The 18,680-nt window shown below is 40.0% G+C and overlaps 2 protein-coding genes across 2 annotated transcripts; both read right to left on the bottom strand.

The window, feature by feature from the left end:
- Positions 1-843: 843 nt before the first annotated feature.
- Positions 844-7,098, bottom strand: LOC116262589 (partner of Y14 and mago). The gene is made up of 4 exons (XM_031642078.2): positions 6,534-7,098; positions 6,280-6,393; positions 2,870-3,112; positions 844-1,307 (listed from the first exon to the last, which is right to left on the bottom strand). Exons 1-4 carry the CDS (start codon positions 6,702-6,704, stop codon positions 1,167-1,169), a joined length of 669 nt encoding a protein of 222 aa, XP_031497938.1. The 5' UTR covers positions 6,705-7,098; the 3' UTR covers positions 844-1,166.
- Positions 7,099-11,208: 4,110 nt separating this feature from the next.
- On the bottom strand, positions 11,209-17,034 carry LOC116262965 (uncharacterized). Its single transcript, XM_031642519.2, has 5 exons — positions 16,222-17,034; positions 13,955-14,891; positions 13,751-13,846; positions 12,124-12,260; positions 11,209-11,625 (listed from the first exon to the last, which is right to left on the bottom strand). Exons 1-5 carry the CDS (start codon positions 16,431-16,433, stop codon positions 11,451-11,453), a joined length of 1,557 nt encoding a protein of 518 aa, XP_031498379.1. The 5' UTR covers positions 16,434-17,034; the 3' UTR covers positions 11,209-11,450.
- Between the last annotated feature and the right edge of the window lie 1,646 nt (positions 17,035-18,680).

Consider the following 18,680-nt stretch of genomic DNA (forward strand, 5'->3'; position numbering starts at 1 on the left):
GAAACCATTTACAGTGTGGTTGAAACAGAAGGGCCGCTTGAAGGCCCTCTTGAATATAAGCAAAAGAAGATCCCATCTGCTTACCAAGTAAAATTACTATAGAATATGAAGTTCGATGTATGACGACACACGAAAAAACGCCCACTGAAATCAAAACACAGGTTAAAGAAAAGATGTAAAATTGATTTTGGCAAGCTCAAGGCAAATTATTACTTGTTAGTAAACGTAAGATGTGAAGCATAGCTCGGAACCTTGTAAAAGTAGCAGTGAGAATGCAACCGTCGCTAGAAACATATTATACAACATATGTTGCATGGTCAGAAGTAAGCCCCTGAAGTTCATGGTCTCAAGAAAATTTGTCTGAACTGAAATTTTGAGAAAACCAACTTGGAAAGGGGTTCTGTCCTTGCATAATGACAAGACTTAATTATATGTGATAGAACTAGCAAACTAGTCCATGAGCTACGCACACCACGACCAACAAAACTTTTTGCTGCCGCAATGAATAATTAGAATGCCATGCATATTGCCGACAATAAAGAGATACATAGGAACACGGAATTGTATTCAGATATCGTTTACAACATTACTATAACTCCATTCGCACAATAAATTTATGACAATAAAGACTAAAGCCAAATCATCAGTTTAACACTTCCTTAAGCTCACGACACATCTTAATGAACTTGAGTTTTGAGGGTCAGAGTATATCTGCTTCCGCTGGGTATGCAGGTGTCCCCTTGTATAAAGGTTGCGATGTATAAGAGCGGATTGCATGACCTTCAGTGTTCATTATTTTCTAGTCATCCTAACAAAGAGGGCTGATAATGTGTACTCAACGCAAAAAAAAATGGTTCTGAATCTTCATTGAACATCCACAGTGAGAGCAAAGTACATATCAAGTTTCACAATGCACAACTACGTTGCATCACAGAGACTGCCCACAATGAGGCTCATATCTGATGATAACCAGGTGAAGGCCCGAACTGATACACCCAAATTAACTGTGAAAACGGAAACTAGACTCCACCACCAGTAGGCGGTTTGTGGCTCACTGTTTCAGAAGCATCGACAAAATTAGCACCTTGCAGGCCATATGCTAGAGTGCTTCACCAGACTGAGCATTGACGTCAAGAAAATGCAGCAAATAAAGAACTCAGATCTGGTCAGGCAGACGGACTATTTTTGTACTCCATCTCCGCTAGCTCTTTGTACCAGCTGTCCAATTTAGAGAGTTTCTCTAGTTGCTCTGGCTTCAAATCATCTTTCTCACTGGCAGCTTTCTTCAATGCCTCTGTCAACCGAATCTGTAGTACATGTAATGCTTAAGCAAATAAATACCAAGTCCATTGTAACCAAGCATGCTAAAAAGTCTAAAAGCCGTCCTACAGCAACTGAAAAAAACCAGCATAAAAGCCAATACACAAATACCCAGCAAAATGTAACGTTTCTGGCAAAGAGACCTAAGTCACATGGGTACTTCATTAAGGTCCACGTACCCGTGTCGCCGTACCTGTACCCAAAATGGGTACTTTGACACTTGGATACCTATAGATCCAAACTGCTTAATTTTTCTTTGATTTAATTTTTTCCACTTTACTTTTTATTCTATTATTTGGATGTGAAAATTCGATTGATGTTCATATTTGACTAAGGGGCTGCTTGGTTGTCCATATATTTAAAGTTTTTCATAGTTTTTCATATTTGACTAAGGGGCTGCAAGAGCTGTTGATATATATTTTCTATGTTATTTATTTGTTTATGTTGATGTATATTCTTCATTTTGATACATATTTTCTAAGTATTTCTTATTGTTTATATATATATACGGCCGTACCCCCGCACCCAAGTTTTTTGAAAATGGTCAGTACCCGTACCCGCACCGGCACCCGTACCGTACCTATGTGACATAGCAAGAGACATAATTCAGTTGATAGACCCAAGTAAATAGATCACCGTGGCTCACCAACAGAAGCTACACCTAGACTTTAGCATCTTTTGCATCTTTTAGGTTAGGCAGAAATCAAGAGCCATGATCTACTTTCACAACAAACGTAGCTTAGGGAAAAGAAGCCAAAGAGCACGTAAAAGATTCAAATTCAATACAACTTCATAGGGCATGCAAACTTAATACTTGTGATTTTGATTTTATTCTCCTGAAAGAGGTCAACAATCAAGTTTTTCAAGGAATTCAATACCAGATGAAGAACCAAATATCTCACACCAGTGACACCACTTTACTGCATGCAATCGTCATTTTATACTCTTTATCCATCCAATAAATGACACTTTCCACCATAGGGGAAAAGGCACAGGGATCTCAGATTATTATCATGTTTCAAATTCAGGAGACTGCAATAGCAGTTTGATTGTGATGTACGTGTTGCTCAAACTCTATGTCACATTGCACCCCAAATTAAAAAGTAGGAGTGAGCCCCCCTTGGGTCAATTTCACTAGCAATATAGAGACGATCAGCCTTAGGAGTTCCTGTCGAATGGCTAGACCATACGAAGAACAGCTTGGAGATCCTCAAATGCATTGTACAGCCAAGTCCCATTTGACACACACTAATGCATAAAAAGCTGAGCCAGAGAAGAAGCTTCAAGTTAGTTTTAGATTCTCAAAAATGCAACCGAACCATGACTGATTTAATGGACCAGGAATAATCCCCATTACTATTTCAATATGCAAAACAGCATTTGCCAACATCAAACACTAGAGATTCATAGCTGTTTTAATGTTCTCCCAGTAATTTGCTGAATAAAACCACTAACGCTTGCTAAGGGTAAACAAACTATACACTAAAGTCAAACAGAATTTTGGGTTTCAACCATAAAAAACAATAATCTGGAAAAATAGATAAGGTACCTTTTTCTTCAGTGCCCGGATTCTTTTCTCAAGATCTGGACCTGATTCCCTGGAATTTGTATTCTCCATTTTATGTGGTGATGCATTAGGTACTGCTTTACTGGAAAGGGAAATTTTATCTACTTGGTTGGTTAATGCATCTACATCCTGTGGCTGGTAAACATCCTCCACTAAAGACCTCTCTCCAGCTTCCCTTCTCTCCACAACATGTTCTTTGTCAGCAGATGATGATGCAAGGGCAGCCTGGCAGGAATGGAAATATACATTTCAAGCTTAAAAAAGAAAAAATAAAACGAAAGATATATAGAGAAACGAACCAACAGATAAGAAATCTGTTTATTGCAATTAACGAGTATTAGGACAGTAAAGAAACATGAATGTAAGAAGGCCAAGATTAGCAGCTGTATTTAAAAAAAATGTCAAGATAAAAAAAATAAAATGCATAAGGTAGTATCTTTGATAGTATCCAATGTCCAAAACCTCCTGAGGGTCAAGCTGAGGAAGGTTCCAGTATAATTAGATCTTAATTTCCTAGATAACACCAGCTCTACAGCGTAGCCCAACAATTTAGGAAGTGGATTGGCTGCAATATGATCCAAATGGTGCACAGTGGAGCCTATAGGGAAGTGAGGAAGAACTGACGGAATCAATTTTGTGTGATTTGCCACTCTCCTCAAACCTCTGCCATATCACACACATACAAACAGTGGTTTAGGAAGCAGGAAGACAAAAACATCAGCAACTCTCCTCAAACCTCCAAGCAAAACCACTTCCCCACACTCCTTCCCTCCACTAAAATACACACATATACAAACAATACGTAAATAATAAATAGACTATATGGAATTAAGCAGGTATTGGACAATAAAACTTGCTTAACGTACAAACAAGCCATATTCTGCATATAGCATGCCTTCATTAGCAGAATTTGAGCAGAATTGAGCAGGCTCAAACTTGGCTTGAGCCGTCAAAGCGCTAAAATAGAGCTGGACCCTCACCAAGACTAAGACAGCTCAAGCAGAGAGCTTAAGGCTCGAGTTTAGCTGGATTAGTATAAAAATAAAAATCAATTGTCATAAGGAGATTTTTTTGAAAGACCTATGTCGAGCAAACAAGTGACGCACATGGTAACCAACAAACTCTCTCTGTAATAAAACAATGTGTACTTTGGAGGAGCCTAATCAAGCTCATGAAAAATGCACTCACCTGACTTAAGCTCAACTTGTACAAATAAAGGAGCTTACCTTTTCAGCTTGAACTTGACTTGCTTAATAAACTAGGGGTGCATAAGCAGCATAACACATTGTGTGGTCATATCTATGGTCCATGATAAGTAACTTGAAACTGGATCATACTAATCAAAGATGATGCTGAGCATTTGCAGGTAGGAATTTGCATGATCAGTATGTATTACGTCCTAGAGATAGAATAGCATAAAGTACAGAACATTATGGAACATATTAAAGAGAACTCTCATGTTAATACCTCACATTTATGTATCTCAAAATATAAAACATTTAAAAAAATTCCAAGAAAAGAGCAAGGATTTCCCCAGAGTTGACATTCAAAGATTTTTCCATCACTTCTTCAAAGAAAAAGAAAATAGAATATCGATACAAAAACATAGGAGTAAAGCAAATTTTTACAAATATTCATATAAATATAGAATTCATGTGCATGCACGTAAGCTTTTTCTCAAGAATCATAGTAGAGTTTGTTTGTCAACAAAGAAAAAGCCTAGCCTCCTCAAACAATACCATAGGTTGCCAAAACAAAAACACAAACACAAGTCATTTGAGACCCTAAAAGGACTAGCCAGTCTGGTTTGACAACTGACTTATCCACCTACTCAGCTGACTAGTCAGTGTTTGACTATTAACAGAATATCTCATCACGCATTTATAATTTGCTCCAAAAAATATCTACTTTTTACGTATTTTTTATGTAATGATAGAAGAGGTTTTTCTTTTGTTTGCATGAACCATTTAGGTGTTTCAGACTTCTATTGTTCATTAGTTGGTTCTGATCCTTCAATAAACTAATTGGTGACATATACAGTCCAGATGTAAATATTTCTATACTGGGGAATGACAAACCAACAAGTTAAACTCATACCGTAAGTTCTTCGTCGTGAAACAAATTTTATGTGGTTTGCATGGCCAAAGGCCCAAGAATCTAAGCATTTTTATTTAAACAGGGACAAGCCATAAGGTTTAAGAAAACTACTTTCTAAATCCTCCTCCACAAACCTATCCATACACCCAAAAAGACCAATCCAGGAATGGGTCCTAGTATGATTATTATCATACACTTATTTTCTTCCAAGCAAAAAGGAAAAACACTCACAAGCATTATTTTCAACATGTTGATCAGAAAGCATGCCTGCATGGATATCTGAAACCTTTTTCAATACACAGGAATGTTCACATAACTACATGTTGCACAGCTCTTCCTAAAACTAAGTACGGTGTCACAGGCGCTCTTTAGAACTATAGAAGGCTTTATACTTACACATTATACGTTCTCCATTATAACAAAGAGAAAAAGGTAAGCACAACTCAACCAGCTCTAGTAGTTTTCTCCTTTTCGGAGTTTTTAGGCACAAATTGAAATTAAGAAATGACCTTGTATTTTTTAGAATAACGAGTTGCCATTCCCAAGCAAGCAACCACCATCAAGTCAAGCTGTTGTATGAAAGCACCCGTTCAACTACGCAGCAACCATCATCAAGACAAGCGCTCTACGAAAGCGCCCATTCAACATGTTTTGACCTCATTCCACCTTGGGTCAAGAAGGGAAGAAGCAAATCATTGAATCAAACATGATATAAAGCTATGCTACAAAACAATCATAGGAGAAGTATGGAAAGCTCTCCACTTGTAACATCAACGTTCCAAAACCCACAAAGGGAGAAGGCTGCACTTTCTAATAGAGAAGATGAAACTAAAGAAGATGCCTCCGTCCAACATATAATGAGAAAAAATGCTTGTGATATGACGCCAATCCTAAAACCATGTGATGGAATATGCAAGTCAATGCTGTCTTGATCCCACCTCATTCAGAATAAAAGGCAGGAAACTAAAACGTGGCAATCTGCGGCCTTCTGTAGTTCTCGTTTCTGTTCCAATGTTATCTGATGAAACAATTTCCAACTAGCAAGCACTTCACCTCGTTCAACTTCGCCAAGTAAAAATTATAAGTTCCAGAGAAAGTTCTGCTGCCATCGAAAACAAATTCTTTACGCCACTAAGATTTCTAATGCTTACTAAACAGACAATTACCAATTCCAAAAGGAAAAGAGCAATTCAGAGTGTTCCAAAATGGGATAAAGTACGAACTACGTTCTTAATCTCCCAGGATGTGAAAGAAGAGATAGAGAAAGGAAAAAGGTAAAACAGGCAACAAATAACCTGTTGATGCTTTTTCTCCTTCTTCCTCTCATTCCTCTTTGCCGATTTTGTCTTCGGCTTCGCATCCAGCTCTGGATCGTAGCCCGGCGGCACCTCCGGCATCGACTTTCTCAACTGCCCATCGATCCATCCCAAATATCAAGAAACCCATCTCATCAGAAATTCTAAAATATAAAAGGAAAACAGCGCAAGAAGGTGACCGCCAAAAAAGAAGGAAGTAAAAAAAATTTCAAGAGACACAGAACAAAACCCACCAAGGCACCCTTGGATTGATAGATGGCGACTTCGTCCTGAGGAACATAACCGGCCCTGATCCTGATGGGTTTCCTGAGAGTGCCGTCCGGTCTCATGGTAGGAGCTAGCAGTCTCTCCCCTTCCTTCAAGGTTCTCCCGAATAAGGCCACCTGCTCCTCGGCAGTGGCCATTCTCTGTAGGTGGGTCGACTTAGGGCTCTCCTTCTTCCCGCTTCTCCTCCTTTTCCTCTCAGAGAAGCATGCCGCGTGCTTGTGCGCCTGCTGCTAAAGATAGGAGCGTTTCTTTTATTTTATATCCAAAATTTCCTTGTTTTCTTCCTCCCCGCGTTAAAGAGAAGCATTTACCGCCATTCTTGCTTCTTTAGCTCCAACCCTTTTATTACCTCCTTTCCTCGTCGCCGTCTTCCTCTTCCTTTCTCTCTTATCCTCCTCTCCTGCCAGAGACAACAATGGCAGCCGCGGCAGGGCCGTCTTCCCGTCGCCACCGTCCAGGTTTCTGGCGACGGAGGGGATGAGATTTCCAGACTGCCCTTGACGGGGTCGGTGGACTGACCCAAACGGGCCCAGATTGCAGTTCAATCTGAGTCGTGTTTCATCGGATTCTTGAAACGTAACATCAGGATCCGAGACTTGATCTGGATTTCATTCGGGTCGAAATTTGGAACAAGACTGAATTCCAAATTCCAATTCGAATTTGAATCACATTGAATGCACAAGTATCCCGGCTAGAGGCCTTGCAACAGGAACCAGAGTGGAAAAATAGTTTCAAAATGTTCTAATATTCTCGGTAACTTTATCAAGAGGCAAATTAAGTTTACCTAGTTTTGAGGGGTGAGTTTAGTTGTCAGTTCGATTCTCGTAGACAGTTTAACTAGTTTTGAGGAGCGAGTTTAGTTGTCAGTTCGATTCTCGTAGACAGTTTAACTAGTTTTGAGGAGTTGTCAGTTTGATTTTCATAGACTCTTGGAATTATAAAAGAAGTAACTATAAGCTCACTTGGTCTGATGCATCTCTAAACCGGGGACTTCGACCCCCTACAAAGAGATGTTGGGTTCTTGACTACCACCAACTTGAAGGTCTTTCGCTCCACCCACATAGCCCTAGGAATTGAAGCACTTAAGTATTGATTTGTATGTAACATATATATTTTTAAAAGAACTTTACTAGATGGATTATACTTATAAATTTAGTTGTATTCGACAGATTGAATAATTTTCACCCAAACACTAGAGGGTGGATCCTTGTCCTTTCCCATAACAAAAAATATGTACTGTTTTTTCCTTTTCTAATTGGACACCTATATGGGTCGGACTGAAATCCTTGGAGCAATAACCATATGTAAGGTGCACGTCTAATGAACAGTTTGAGATTAATAATTGCGAGCAAACATTAGGCATCAAATGCAAACTTGATGCAATAAACATGAGAATCCCTCTGTCCCAAAAGTATCAAATGCATGTCTTTGGATTATGACATCAAATGAGTTGAATGCGGTGATAGTTCAGATCATCAATACCTGAAATACCCAAACAGCAGTACAATAAGTTGACAAGGAGAGGTCTGCAACAAGTTAAGCAAAAGAAAGCAAGACACGTTGGAACTTATCTCATGAATTCAAACAGTAGACACACATGTTTATCATGAACATTAATGAAGTTGTTTCCAGTTTTCCCGTGTTTGTGATATATTAAATGTAAGTCAGGATTTAACTCTGATCCTGGGGTGGAGGAAGCAACCTCGAAGTTTTACCCTGAAGCGCATGCGATAAAGTCTAGGTACCGTTAGCGGCCGGCTGTCTATGGCCGGCCGTGGCCTTAGTCATGAATTCACTACTGAAAGCTTTTTGCTATTTCCGTTAAAGGAGTTCCAATCTCATTTCCATGAATTAGTTTTCGAGAAGAACGAAGTATATCCCTTGAGAATATAAAACAATTTCCTATTAAACTCAAAGTTATTCAAACCTCATGTATCAAGTATGTCATTTCACACACTTAGGCCTTAGCTTTGCTTTTTTCATGGGCCCATGATGTGGTTTAGTTCTTCATCTGAACGAAAGAAAAAAGGAAAACTCTGCTAGACAATTTCCCATGACAGAAGTAAGATCATCAGCGCCTCATCTGATCTCAATGTCGAGAGAAACCTTCAGATACGATTGCCACTCTTGTCGTTTTTGTTCGTCATCAAGCAATTATAAAAGCAAGTGCACCGATAACCCTTCACGTTTGCTTCACACAAGCCGTTGCCGTTTGCTTGGAAGAGGCACTGGTGTTTACATTCAGACAGGTTGCACCGGTTCTGGTTTAAGATCAAGAAGCACCGCGTCTGGCCCTCTGCACGGCAGTTGACAGTCAGCGTTTGATCAGAAGGAAAGCCTATAAAATATGAACAGAAATGGAAGTAGCTTCTAGCAAAGTGCACGTATAAACTCATGGAGGCCAGTAAGGTGATCATACTGCACAGCTCGATGATTCAGTGAGAGTCAGAAAGACAGAGTAGCTGCTGCCACATTGGGTATGACAGCATATTCTAATTCCGTTACTGCGAGATGAACGTCTCGCTTCGAGGCAGGTCTGCACTTTCATGGTTGCTGCGAGTGTTATGTATGTTCAGGTTGGAGTAACCCAAGTTGATCGACTGCAAGTTGATGGTTGATTCGTGAAGTGGGAGACAAATAGTCGTCTTCATGAAGTGATATAAAAATGTGTGGTGGTGAATGATTATAAATCAACAAACTAGTATTGCAAGTCATCATTCAAATGTGCATTGTCCCTAAGACCACCACATTCAGTATTCGGTGTCTCATCATGACAAACCTGGTCAAGCACATTTGTGTTCTCTGGTACATATTGCATGAACACCAGGTGACTTCATCCCAATTTTCTTTCCAACACCAAACGCTTGTAAATTTGTTATGAATAAGAGTATCAGTTTTAATAACCAAAAGCCACTGTCAAGAGTTGGGCAAGTGTTCTGTAAGTCCATGAGATCTATCACTCAATCTGTTCACCTATGTGACACACATTTCTGAAGATGGGAAGACGCTTTACATAATTATGTTGGAGGTGGCAGCAGCAACTCAGTAGTTTGAACAGCAGCAACCATCTCCAATTGGGGCATGCTAAAGTCCATAAAACGAACTCTGTTAGAAACAAAAACTATGAAAACCGAAGGAAAAATGACTTACCAGAGCAGAAGACAAGAACGGTAAACAGAAGGAAGCAGAGGACAGGGCGGTGCTTCATCTTTCCCATGAACTAAGCTGCAAGTTGCTGAATTAGAGGGTTTCTGCGAATGGAATTGAGGTACTTGTATGAAGAAGGGAAGAAACTAGAAAGCAAGCACAGGTAAGGTCCACACATTAACACAATCATGATAAGCATTTGGGTCGCTGTTCATGATGGTGGGGAAAGGGGGAGTAGTGGGGAAGCCTCTGCATGTGAACAGATGGGGACGCGAAGTGGGCAGGTTCAGTTGGTGTCCGCAAAAGTTCGGGCTCCTGGCCCGACCTGTTTTGGCCAAGGTGTTTGGGAATTCAGGACCAACGCAGATCGAGATAACAAGAACGGAGGAGAGGAGGCAGTCCACATGCCAATCGTGGACAAACTTCATAGGCAGCCGCCTCTAGTTTTGTTTCCCAAATGATTAGCCCCTGCCTGGCTTCCGCGTGGCCTAGCCTGGCACGTCGCACTTCAGCATTTACTGTTTTATAAGCTAACCAAGCACTCGTCAACTTTCATTTTCAATGTCAAGCTCAAGTGGTCTTTCCCTTACCTCTCTCTCGCCGTCTCTCGCATCTGTGTATATGAAACTTTTTTTTCTGCATCAAATTACCTGTTGGAAGTATAGATCTGAAATCAAGCATGTGTGTCAAGGAGGAAGATTGCAACCCACATTGTGTTAATGTCTGTAATGTGGAAGTAGCTGTCAATTGACCCACACACGCTAAGTGCTCCTGGTATGCCGACTATAGTCGATGCGAACTGAATGGGTTTGCCACCCGTCATTTTCGTACAAGCAGCAGCTGGCTGCTTGGTTGGGAACCAGCTGGACGACGCTCATCATTGAGGACAGAAAGCCTGGCAGTAACCAGGGAAATGGTCTCAAACTCTAGAGAGGGCCATGCAGATCTTTTAGCCATTGCATTATCCAAATGAGAATTGGATTACAAATATCTCTTTCCATTACTCCAACAAAAGAAAGAGAGAGCGTGTGTGTGTGTTCGACTTCGAATCCAGTTCAACTGACAGATGGGGAATGATTTCCCAAGGTTTCATTCAGAAACATCAGTGGAATCGCCGGCTGCCCAGGTTTCAAAAGAGAACCGTCTACGGTAGTAAAACACGATGAGCAGAGTTCAGCGTTTGACAATAATAACCGGATTCTTTACGTCCCCTTCGTGAAGATGTAAGTCTTCTTTTGCCAAAGTTAAGTAAAGATGGAAGACAATAACAGAAGCATGCATTTATTGCCTAAGGTGTTCGGTGTGTATAGGCAAGGACCATTAAACTCGTTAGGTCATTGTGCAGTGGCCAATGGGTAGCGGCATCCTCAATCGAATAAAATTAAATCTACGAGTGGGAGACTGGGTTTCCCATTGATGCCTCACCATTGAATTGGATTGCGGAGAATTGAGTCAATCAACGTGCATTGGACTACCATACTGCTATCGTACCAGTTGAGCACTGAAAACTCATCAATTGAATTTTTCCTTTGTACGGCACATTTGTCAATGAATATGAATACACCAAAGACAACCTATCATATTTTACCCAAGTCGGGCCTTGTATAATGTCATGCCCCACTGCCATATAGAGGATACATAGACCTGTCGCTGCAAGCCTGCAAACATTGTCCATGTACTCTCAAACTGCAAAACTCAGCGCAGATCTGCAGAACTCGTGTCAAGCAGTCAGTCACTCACTCCCTCTTGTCTTCCTCCACGTCATCATCATGACTGAAACCATCTGCATGAGATGAATGTTTATCGGTGTCACGCTTGGCTAGACTGATGTCGCCCTCGGTAACTACTTTCGTCAAAGATACCGTTTCCTCATCATCCGCCTCTTCTCCAGCCTCATCCGAGTACGCATACCTGGCATGCATGGAAATTGAGGATTCTTCAGAATTTATCTATATGTTTAAGTAAATAACCTACTATGTCTTATGGAAACAACTGGGGCAGTACCCTGCTGTTACCTATAGAGAGAGTTTAATTTCCTGTATCGATGATCACACCATTAATCCTTTCCATATTCACGACAAGAGAAACACAGATAAAGGCCACAATTTATAAGCAACTACAGGTGAATTAACATTTAAGGAAGAAGGATTATTAATTGTTCTTCTATTGTCAGTGCTCGCATCGTTTCAGCTTATAATCAGTCTTAAGAGAAGAGTAGGCCACGTGCCCATATTGCCACGTGGTTGGCAGAAAGCTTCAGGGTTCACTTCACCAATGGAAATTTATTTGCTCACGGTTGAGCCTTTTTGTGTTGCGAATTTGTCAAGGCCAAAACAATCTAACCTATTTAAAGTCGAATTATTTACAAGCAATCAGAGAAACAATGCTTCAGGACTTTAAAAAGTTTACCTCTTTGAGTTCTGGGATGGAGCCCACAGGTAGCAGATAACACAGAGCACCACAAATGCAAGAACATCCCAAAATGCAGTGATGATCCATGCACTCTGCCATCGTTCACTGAAGGGGTCGGTCGCTTTGAAATAAACCTGTAGAACAGCGGGACTTTTAAACCGCATTTTCCACGAGAAAAACTAACATACCAAACTCCAAACAACTGTAACTTCGCCAAGTGGAACAGTTGTGCATACCATAAAGGTTACAAACAAGATCCATCAAACCTTTCAGCGGCATGTGGAGCAACAAAACAAAATGCTGCAAAGAATGGAAATGCAACGACATGCCAGACAAAAAGCAGTTGGCATCATCATGGAAACTAGTACACGTGTTTATGATATGCCTCCCTAAATCATTGCAGTTAAGGTAACTGTCTAGAACAGGAAAATCTGAACATGCCAGTAAATGATAAAGCCTAGACTGTACACAGACACCATATGACATGGGCACTGATGTCAAACAAAGGCACAAGATCATGGCTACAGCAAGTTTACCACCAATTAAATACATGGAGACTGTAGACATACAAACATATACATGTGTTTGTGTGTGTGTGTGTGTGTAAGCAATGGGTTCAACCAGTCTCAGAAGGGACTGGCTTTGACAATACTGAAGGCATCGACTGTATCAGCTTGTATCAAAATGATTTCGATTGCAAGCAGCTAGCACCCCTTCGATACATTTTCTGGTTAAGAACGTTCAAGGATTTCCAATGTATACTTTGTGAGAAACCGAGGACAGGCATGTGTTAGAGGAAAGAAATAGGCTAACAGATTCAGAATAGTTTATTCCAACCTCATAGCTTTGACTACAAAACAACAAGATGTTCAAAAGAACTTCACATCTACAAGGAAAGTTGCCAACTCATGTCCCCATTAAGTAGGAGATCCATATATTAAATGACATAAAAGGCACAAGCTGTACTATTCTGTACAGCAGAAACAGGAGTTTCCTTGTATTTGAAAATGTAACTGGATATCATTGGTTAACTCTGTCTGTTTCTTTTTGTCTTCTCCTTTCTTAATACAACCATCACAATGGCACCACCTCCAATGCCCAGTTCAACTTAACCTTGAGTTTTGACCTTTCAAGAAAATGTTACAGAAACTTTCAGTTAGCTTCTTAATGGATAACTCAATTTTTAGGAACATTCTGTAAATCTAAAATTCAAAAAAAAATTGTGTATATCCTCAAGCAACTTTGCTCACTATCTAACTTAGCAGCCTGTTCCTGAACAGGAAAAAAAATCTCTAGTCCAATGCTTTAGTAGAAACTATGCAAAAAAAGCCGTTGAGAACAGACATGATAAAATTTGGTTATTTTTTTGAGGTAATTTAATATGTAACCAATAAACGAAGTGCCAATGGCATCAGAACTAGATAAAACCAGAAGACTTTCAAAGACTGCCGAGTAAAACAAACACATAAAAAGAATCATAACATGTTCAGAACGCTTATTTAATGGAAATTTTTGGACAACCCAAATGAAAAAAGCAGTCTCCTGATTAAATTCAGATATTTCTAAACTGACCCATAACAAGTACCCAGTTAAAGAGGTCTCATCGAAAATGACAACTACATACCTCGTATGCAATCCAAGCAACAGAAGCCACTACAGCAACCGTTAATGCATTAGCAAACTTCCTGTAAGTTTCCAACTTGACTGAACTTTTCCTTGCCTAAAGAAACAAAAATTAGTGCCAGAGGTACACAAACAAATACAAATTGTGATGAAGTAAATAAGCAATACCACTACTAGACAAGAGTGAACATGATAACTTTCTTACCTGCAGTTTTTCAAGTGTTTTGGACAGAGATGTAAAGATCCACAATATCAAGAATGCATCCAAAAAGGCATCAGGGAGAACAAGGAAAAGTCTTGCTTTCCCTGAAATATCATTGATGCTTCCGACGTTCTCTGAGATATCCAATAATTCATTGGCCAGGAAATATGTAAAACCCAGGAGAAGCACCTTGGATGTGAGACCACCAAGTGTTGGCCTTACAACACCATAACCCATAGAAACACAAAGTATTAAAATGCGAGAAACAGTTTTCCTGATAGCTCCAATAGTTACGACCCAAGCTGTAATACCAACAGGTCTTACACCAGTAGTGTTGAAATTTGCATACTCAAAGTACCACAATGTCATCTCAAATAGTCCAAGAACAATGACAAGCGTGATACAGTTCTGAAGCTGCAGAATCTCCCTCCAGAATCTCACATACTGGGAAAACCAAATGAGACCAAGCAGTAAATATGCCAGTGACATGAAGATGTAGAATGTCATCAGTGAAGCCATCCTTCCAGGCAGATAACCTGTTGGGTTTCTCCACACCGTTTTCCCGCTCATTGTTAACCCCTTTAATCTTGGATCACAAAAAATAAAGAACAAATTATACATTCCAGTCTTTGTTATGGGGACTTCCTCTGGTACTAAATCCACAGATAAGTCATCTCCACTGAATTGTGTATTTAGCACATAGGGCCAGTTGATATCTCCGGAAGAAGGACGCCGCAAAACTTCACCTTGTCTACAACCTTCAAGCTTTGCAAGATCTGCCGTGCAACATAACGACCTCTGTCCACCATAAGCAGAACCTCCAATATTGTCACGATCAGAAGCCTCAAAAATAATAGCTTGGACCAATCCTGTGCTGTGCTCCATACTCGTATAGTAGGAAGCAGCTTCAGCTGTCCTCCAGAAAGTAATGTTCTCAAACCTGTTTATGCACACACTTGTAAATCCTCACGCTGCTTCAATTGATATGGATTATGAAAATCTAAGAACAAAGTAAACTTGAGCCAGAACAAGCAAAAGCCATGATACCAACATATGATGCATAGACATTAGAAATAGCGAACTACATTTAGAGATGTATTCGGCATATGCATGCTCTCCACATTCTTTGAAGATTGACAAGCGGTTCATCATTTTAAGGTCGCCCCATGGCATATGGACTTCCTTGGTGAAGTGTTCAGCTTGTCGAGGTGAAAATGCAGGTTCGACTCTCGAAGGGGGCTTCTCATTGACATCCCAAATGTGAGACCTACGCTAGCTATGGATATTAATAGACAATTTCCAATGGTCAACATATCGAAGAACGCTTCACCATGACCATCAAAAAGTCCTTCCATACTTAGAATAAACTCTTGTAGCGTTCTATTGTCATTTAATTATATTCTTAAACTCGTCCCAAATCCTTCCACACCATTTTCTGCCTCATAATATTTACCATTTGTCTTCCCATTTCGCCTTGTTCGCTTAAACCTGTGGCTCTTGTTACATCAAATTGTGTTAATTATATAATAGAGAAAGCCCCAGAAAGCTAGCAGAATAAACAACAAACCCGTAAAACAGCTTTCCCTAAAGGACAACCATCCAGTAGAAGGAGAAAGCTCAGTCATAGACCTCATTCCTTTCAATTACCTTATGCATATCTTAATTCTTATCATTAATACAGGACATGGGCATCGACTTACTAAGTAACTTATTACGCTCCAATACCCCTAATAAGATCAGGATTTTGAGTTCTTATGTAATCAATCTGTTCGCATACACACATTTCTCACACTTCTTTACTGAGTAACTGAATTTTACCATGTTTATTCGTGCCATGACTTCGGTGACTGCGTTTCCACTAACACGTTATCTCCTAATGGTCTGCAAGACACATTTGGTTAAATCGGCCCCTAGGTGTGGAGTGTGGAAGCCCTGATAACTGGCATAACTCGCATATGGTCTTGGGGAAAATGACACAATCCAACAATCACCGAGATCTTAGTTGCTCGTAGTTTCTAAACAAAGTTCCACAAATTTGGGGAAAATGCTAAGAATAAGCTCGTACAAAAAGCTACATAATGAAAGCCCAAAAAAAAAGCCAAAATATTTTTCTGCAAGCTCCGCCATTTAACAACTGCAAAGACCCCAACGAAGAAAAACAAAAAACGCGCTTTACTTAGAGCATGAAATTGACGGTCGCAAAAGACAAATTCACCGGATTCCCTAACTCCATTCAACAAGAGGCAGGGAGAGAAAGAGAGAGGAATCACTTGATATAAGATTTGCCACTGAAGGATCGGCTCTCGCCTGCGGCAACGATCCCTTCGCTACCCCCGGGCAGTAGGTAAGCGTTCCCGTTCTCCCTGAAGCTCTCCCGATCGTACGTGTGGATGGAGCCGCTAACCGTAGCTGCAAGGGCGAGCGCGAGGACGAGGAAGAGGATGGGAAGAAACGTCACCGATCTGGACCGTAGGGACTCCATCGCCGCAGCCGGGCCCCCACGATACGGACCAAGAAATTCCCTCAGTCCGATCTCGCAGACCCTACCAAACCCAGATTCAGAGAGTCACTAGACGCCAGGAGGAATGCAGATCGGCCAGGCCTCGCGAGATGAACCAGTCGAGAACACCGGGCAGAGAGGAAAGAGAGAGAGCAGTGAGGAGTCAAAGGCCCTTAACGGCGCTGTGAGTGGGATTCCGCTCACTATGAATGTCTGTGCCGACTGCTCCAAATAACTAAAAAGCCCTTACCGATTCAAAGAAATGTCCTCGGAATATTTCACAAATTGTAGGTAATTGGCTGGAGATCCGATGGTTGGAGAGGTAAAATCGTCGGATCCTTGAAGGAGGCGGAGGAGTTTCCGTCCGCCGGCCAGTCGGCGCGGAGACTGTGGAGGACTCGGAAGGGAACTGAATCACACAGTTGCAGCCATACTGTTCCCGCTTAACATGACTGCAAGTGTAATCCAACGAGACTGCGATCCAAGGGCTAAACTTGTTTTGGGGAGAGAAGATAATAATTCACTTCTGAGATTCATTAGCTTTAAGAGAGAAGAAATGTTGCCAAAAAAATAAGTGAGCGAACAAGTGAGGAAGAAAAAGGAGTTGGAAAAAACCAATCTTCAAATGGAACTTATTGGACCACTGTTCGATATATAAAAAGAGAAAGCACAACATGTTAAGCTGAATAAATACGACCACAGAACTGTTTTATATGAAAAAAATACATAGTAAAATGAAAGAAATTCCAAATACATAGTAACAAATTTCGTAACTGTTCAAAAAATCTTAAACTCTTCAAAAATATAGTCAAATGATAATTTAAGGGCCACCTATAAAGTAAATTAATATGGACCAATATTATATGTAAGTAATTTGTATCAAAATATGTATTTGGCGGGTTCCAACTTACTCTCGACAGTTTTGATCTTAGCATTAAAAACACTAAGAATCAAGGTAGTCAATCACTTAAACAATTTTATTTAGATTGTTCATAATTTTAGATACAAAACTAAACTTCTTAAATAAAAATGTTACAATTTACCTTTTTAAGATATACGTGTTTGCATGCATGAGATTATAGGTTTGTGTGTTGTTACCATTCAATTTGACAGATCTCAACCTGCCCTTTAACAATTTTGATTTCAATCATAAAAAGATAAAAAACTACAATCAATCACTAAACAATCTTAATGAGAAAAAATATAAAGACCTCGACATAATCTTCCGATATAAGGACGGGAGCTCGCCTAGGCCGCTGCACCACCCAGTTAATTGAAAAAAAAAAATAAAAAGATAAAAAACTTTTAGTTGAGTTATGTAGTTTTACATTAGAGTTCAGTTTGGCTCTAGTTGAATAAGTTTCTTAAATGGGTTAGCTCACCTTTAAAAAAAAAAACCTTTGTGTAAAAATGTAAAATCAAAAAACACAAATTTTCAATTATTATAATAGTTCTTTCCGAAGGCAAAAGATCCACCATCGCGTAATATCAACGGACATGATAGAGACCACAAGGAAGTATTGGAATACACCTCAATGCATTCAACTTTAAACATCAGCATCAGAAATTCAGATGAACAAAAAAGATCAAACAACTACAATTACCATTAACATAGAACCAAACTCCGTCAGTAACGAGTTTTCATCCTGACGACCGGAAAGAATGCCAAAACGATGAGGACCATGATCGGAGATTATTTTACATAGCCGTAGAACATAATATCTCATCAAACCAGTTTTTTCATTCCATGTACTCGGAGAAAAGAACGAACCCTGGGCTAAGAGTCTTTCATGTTTACTCGCAGATTTTTCGGATGCAAAAATCTTGCCAGTTTGAAATGCATGTGACGATGTAGCAGTGAACATCATTTACAGATGAAGGCTGCATACATTGAAGAGCTTCTGATATTTAAGATCTGTTCACTATCGGCTTCAGCTCCTTTCTGTCTCTCTCTCTCTCTCCTTATATATATATATTTGTCTCGCATTGCGTACTTTAATATAGTTCTTAAAAAAGTATGAAGTGATTATAAAAGGGCAAACACTGAACATTGTCATATTTATGTTTCTTTAGAAGGAACATGATACCTTAAAAATAAGCATTATATGAAAGGGGTTTTAGAAATAAAAATGCATGACAGTTTGTTTACCGCAGCAGAGTTGAAAGAGTGAAGTGGTGGTGGTGGCAGAGGAGAAGCGGTTTCAGCGGTGGCGGCCGGTTAAGATAGAG

The sequence above is a fragment of the Nymphaea colorata genome, chromosome 10 (assembly GCF_008831285.2).
Source record: "Nymphaea colorata isolate Beijing-Zhang1983 chromosome 10, ASM883128v2, whole genome shotgun sequence".
NCBI classification, from domain to species: Eukaryota; Viridiplantae; Streptophyta; class Magnoliopsida; order Nymphaeales; family Nymphaeaceae; genus Nymphaea; species Nymphaea colorata.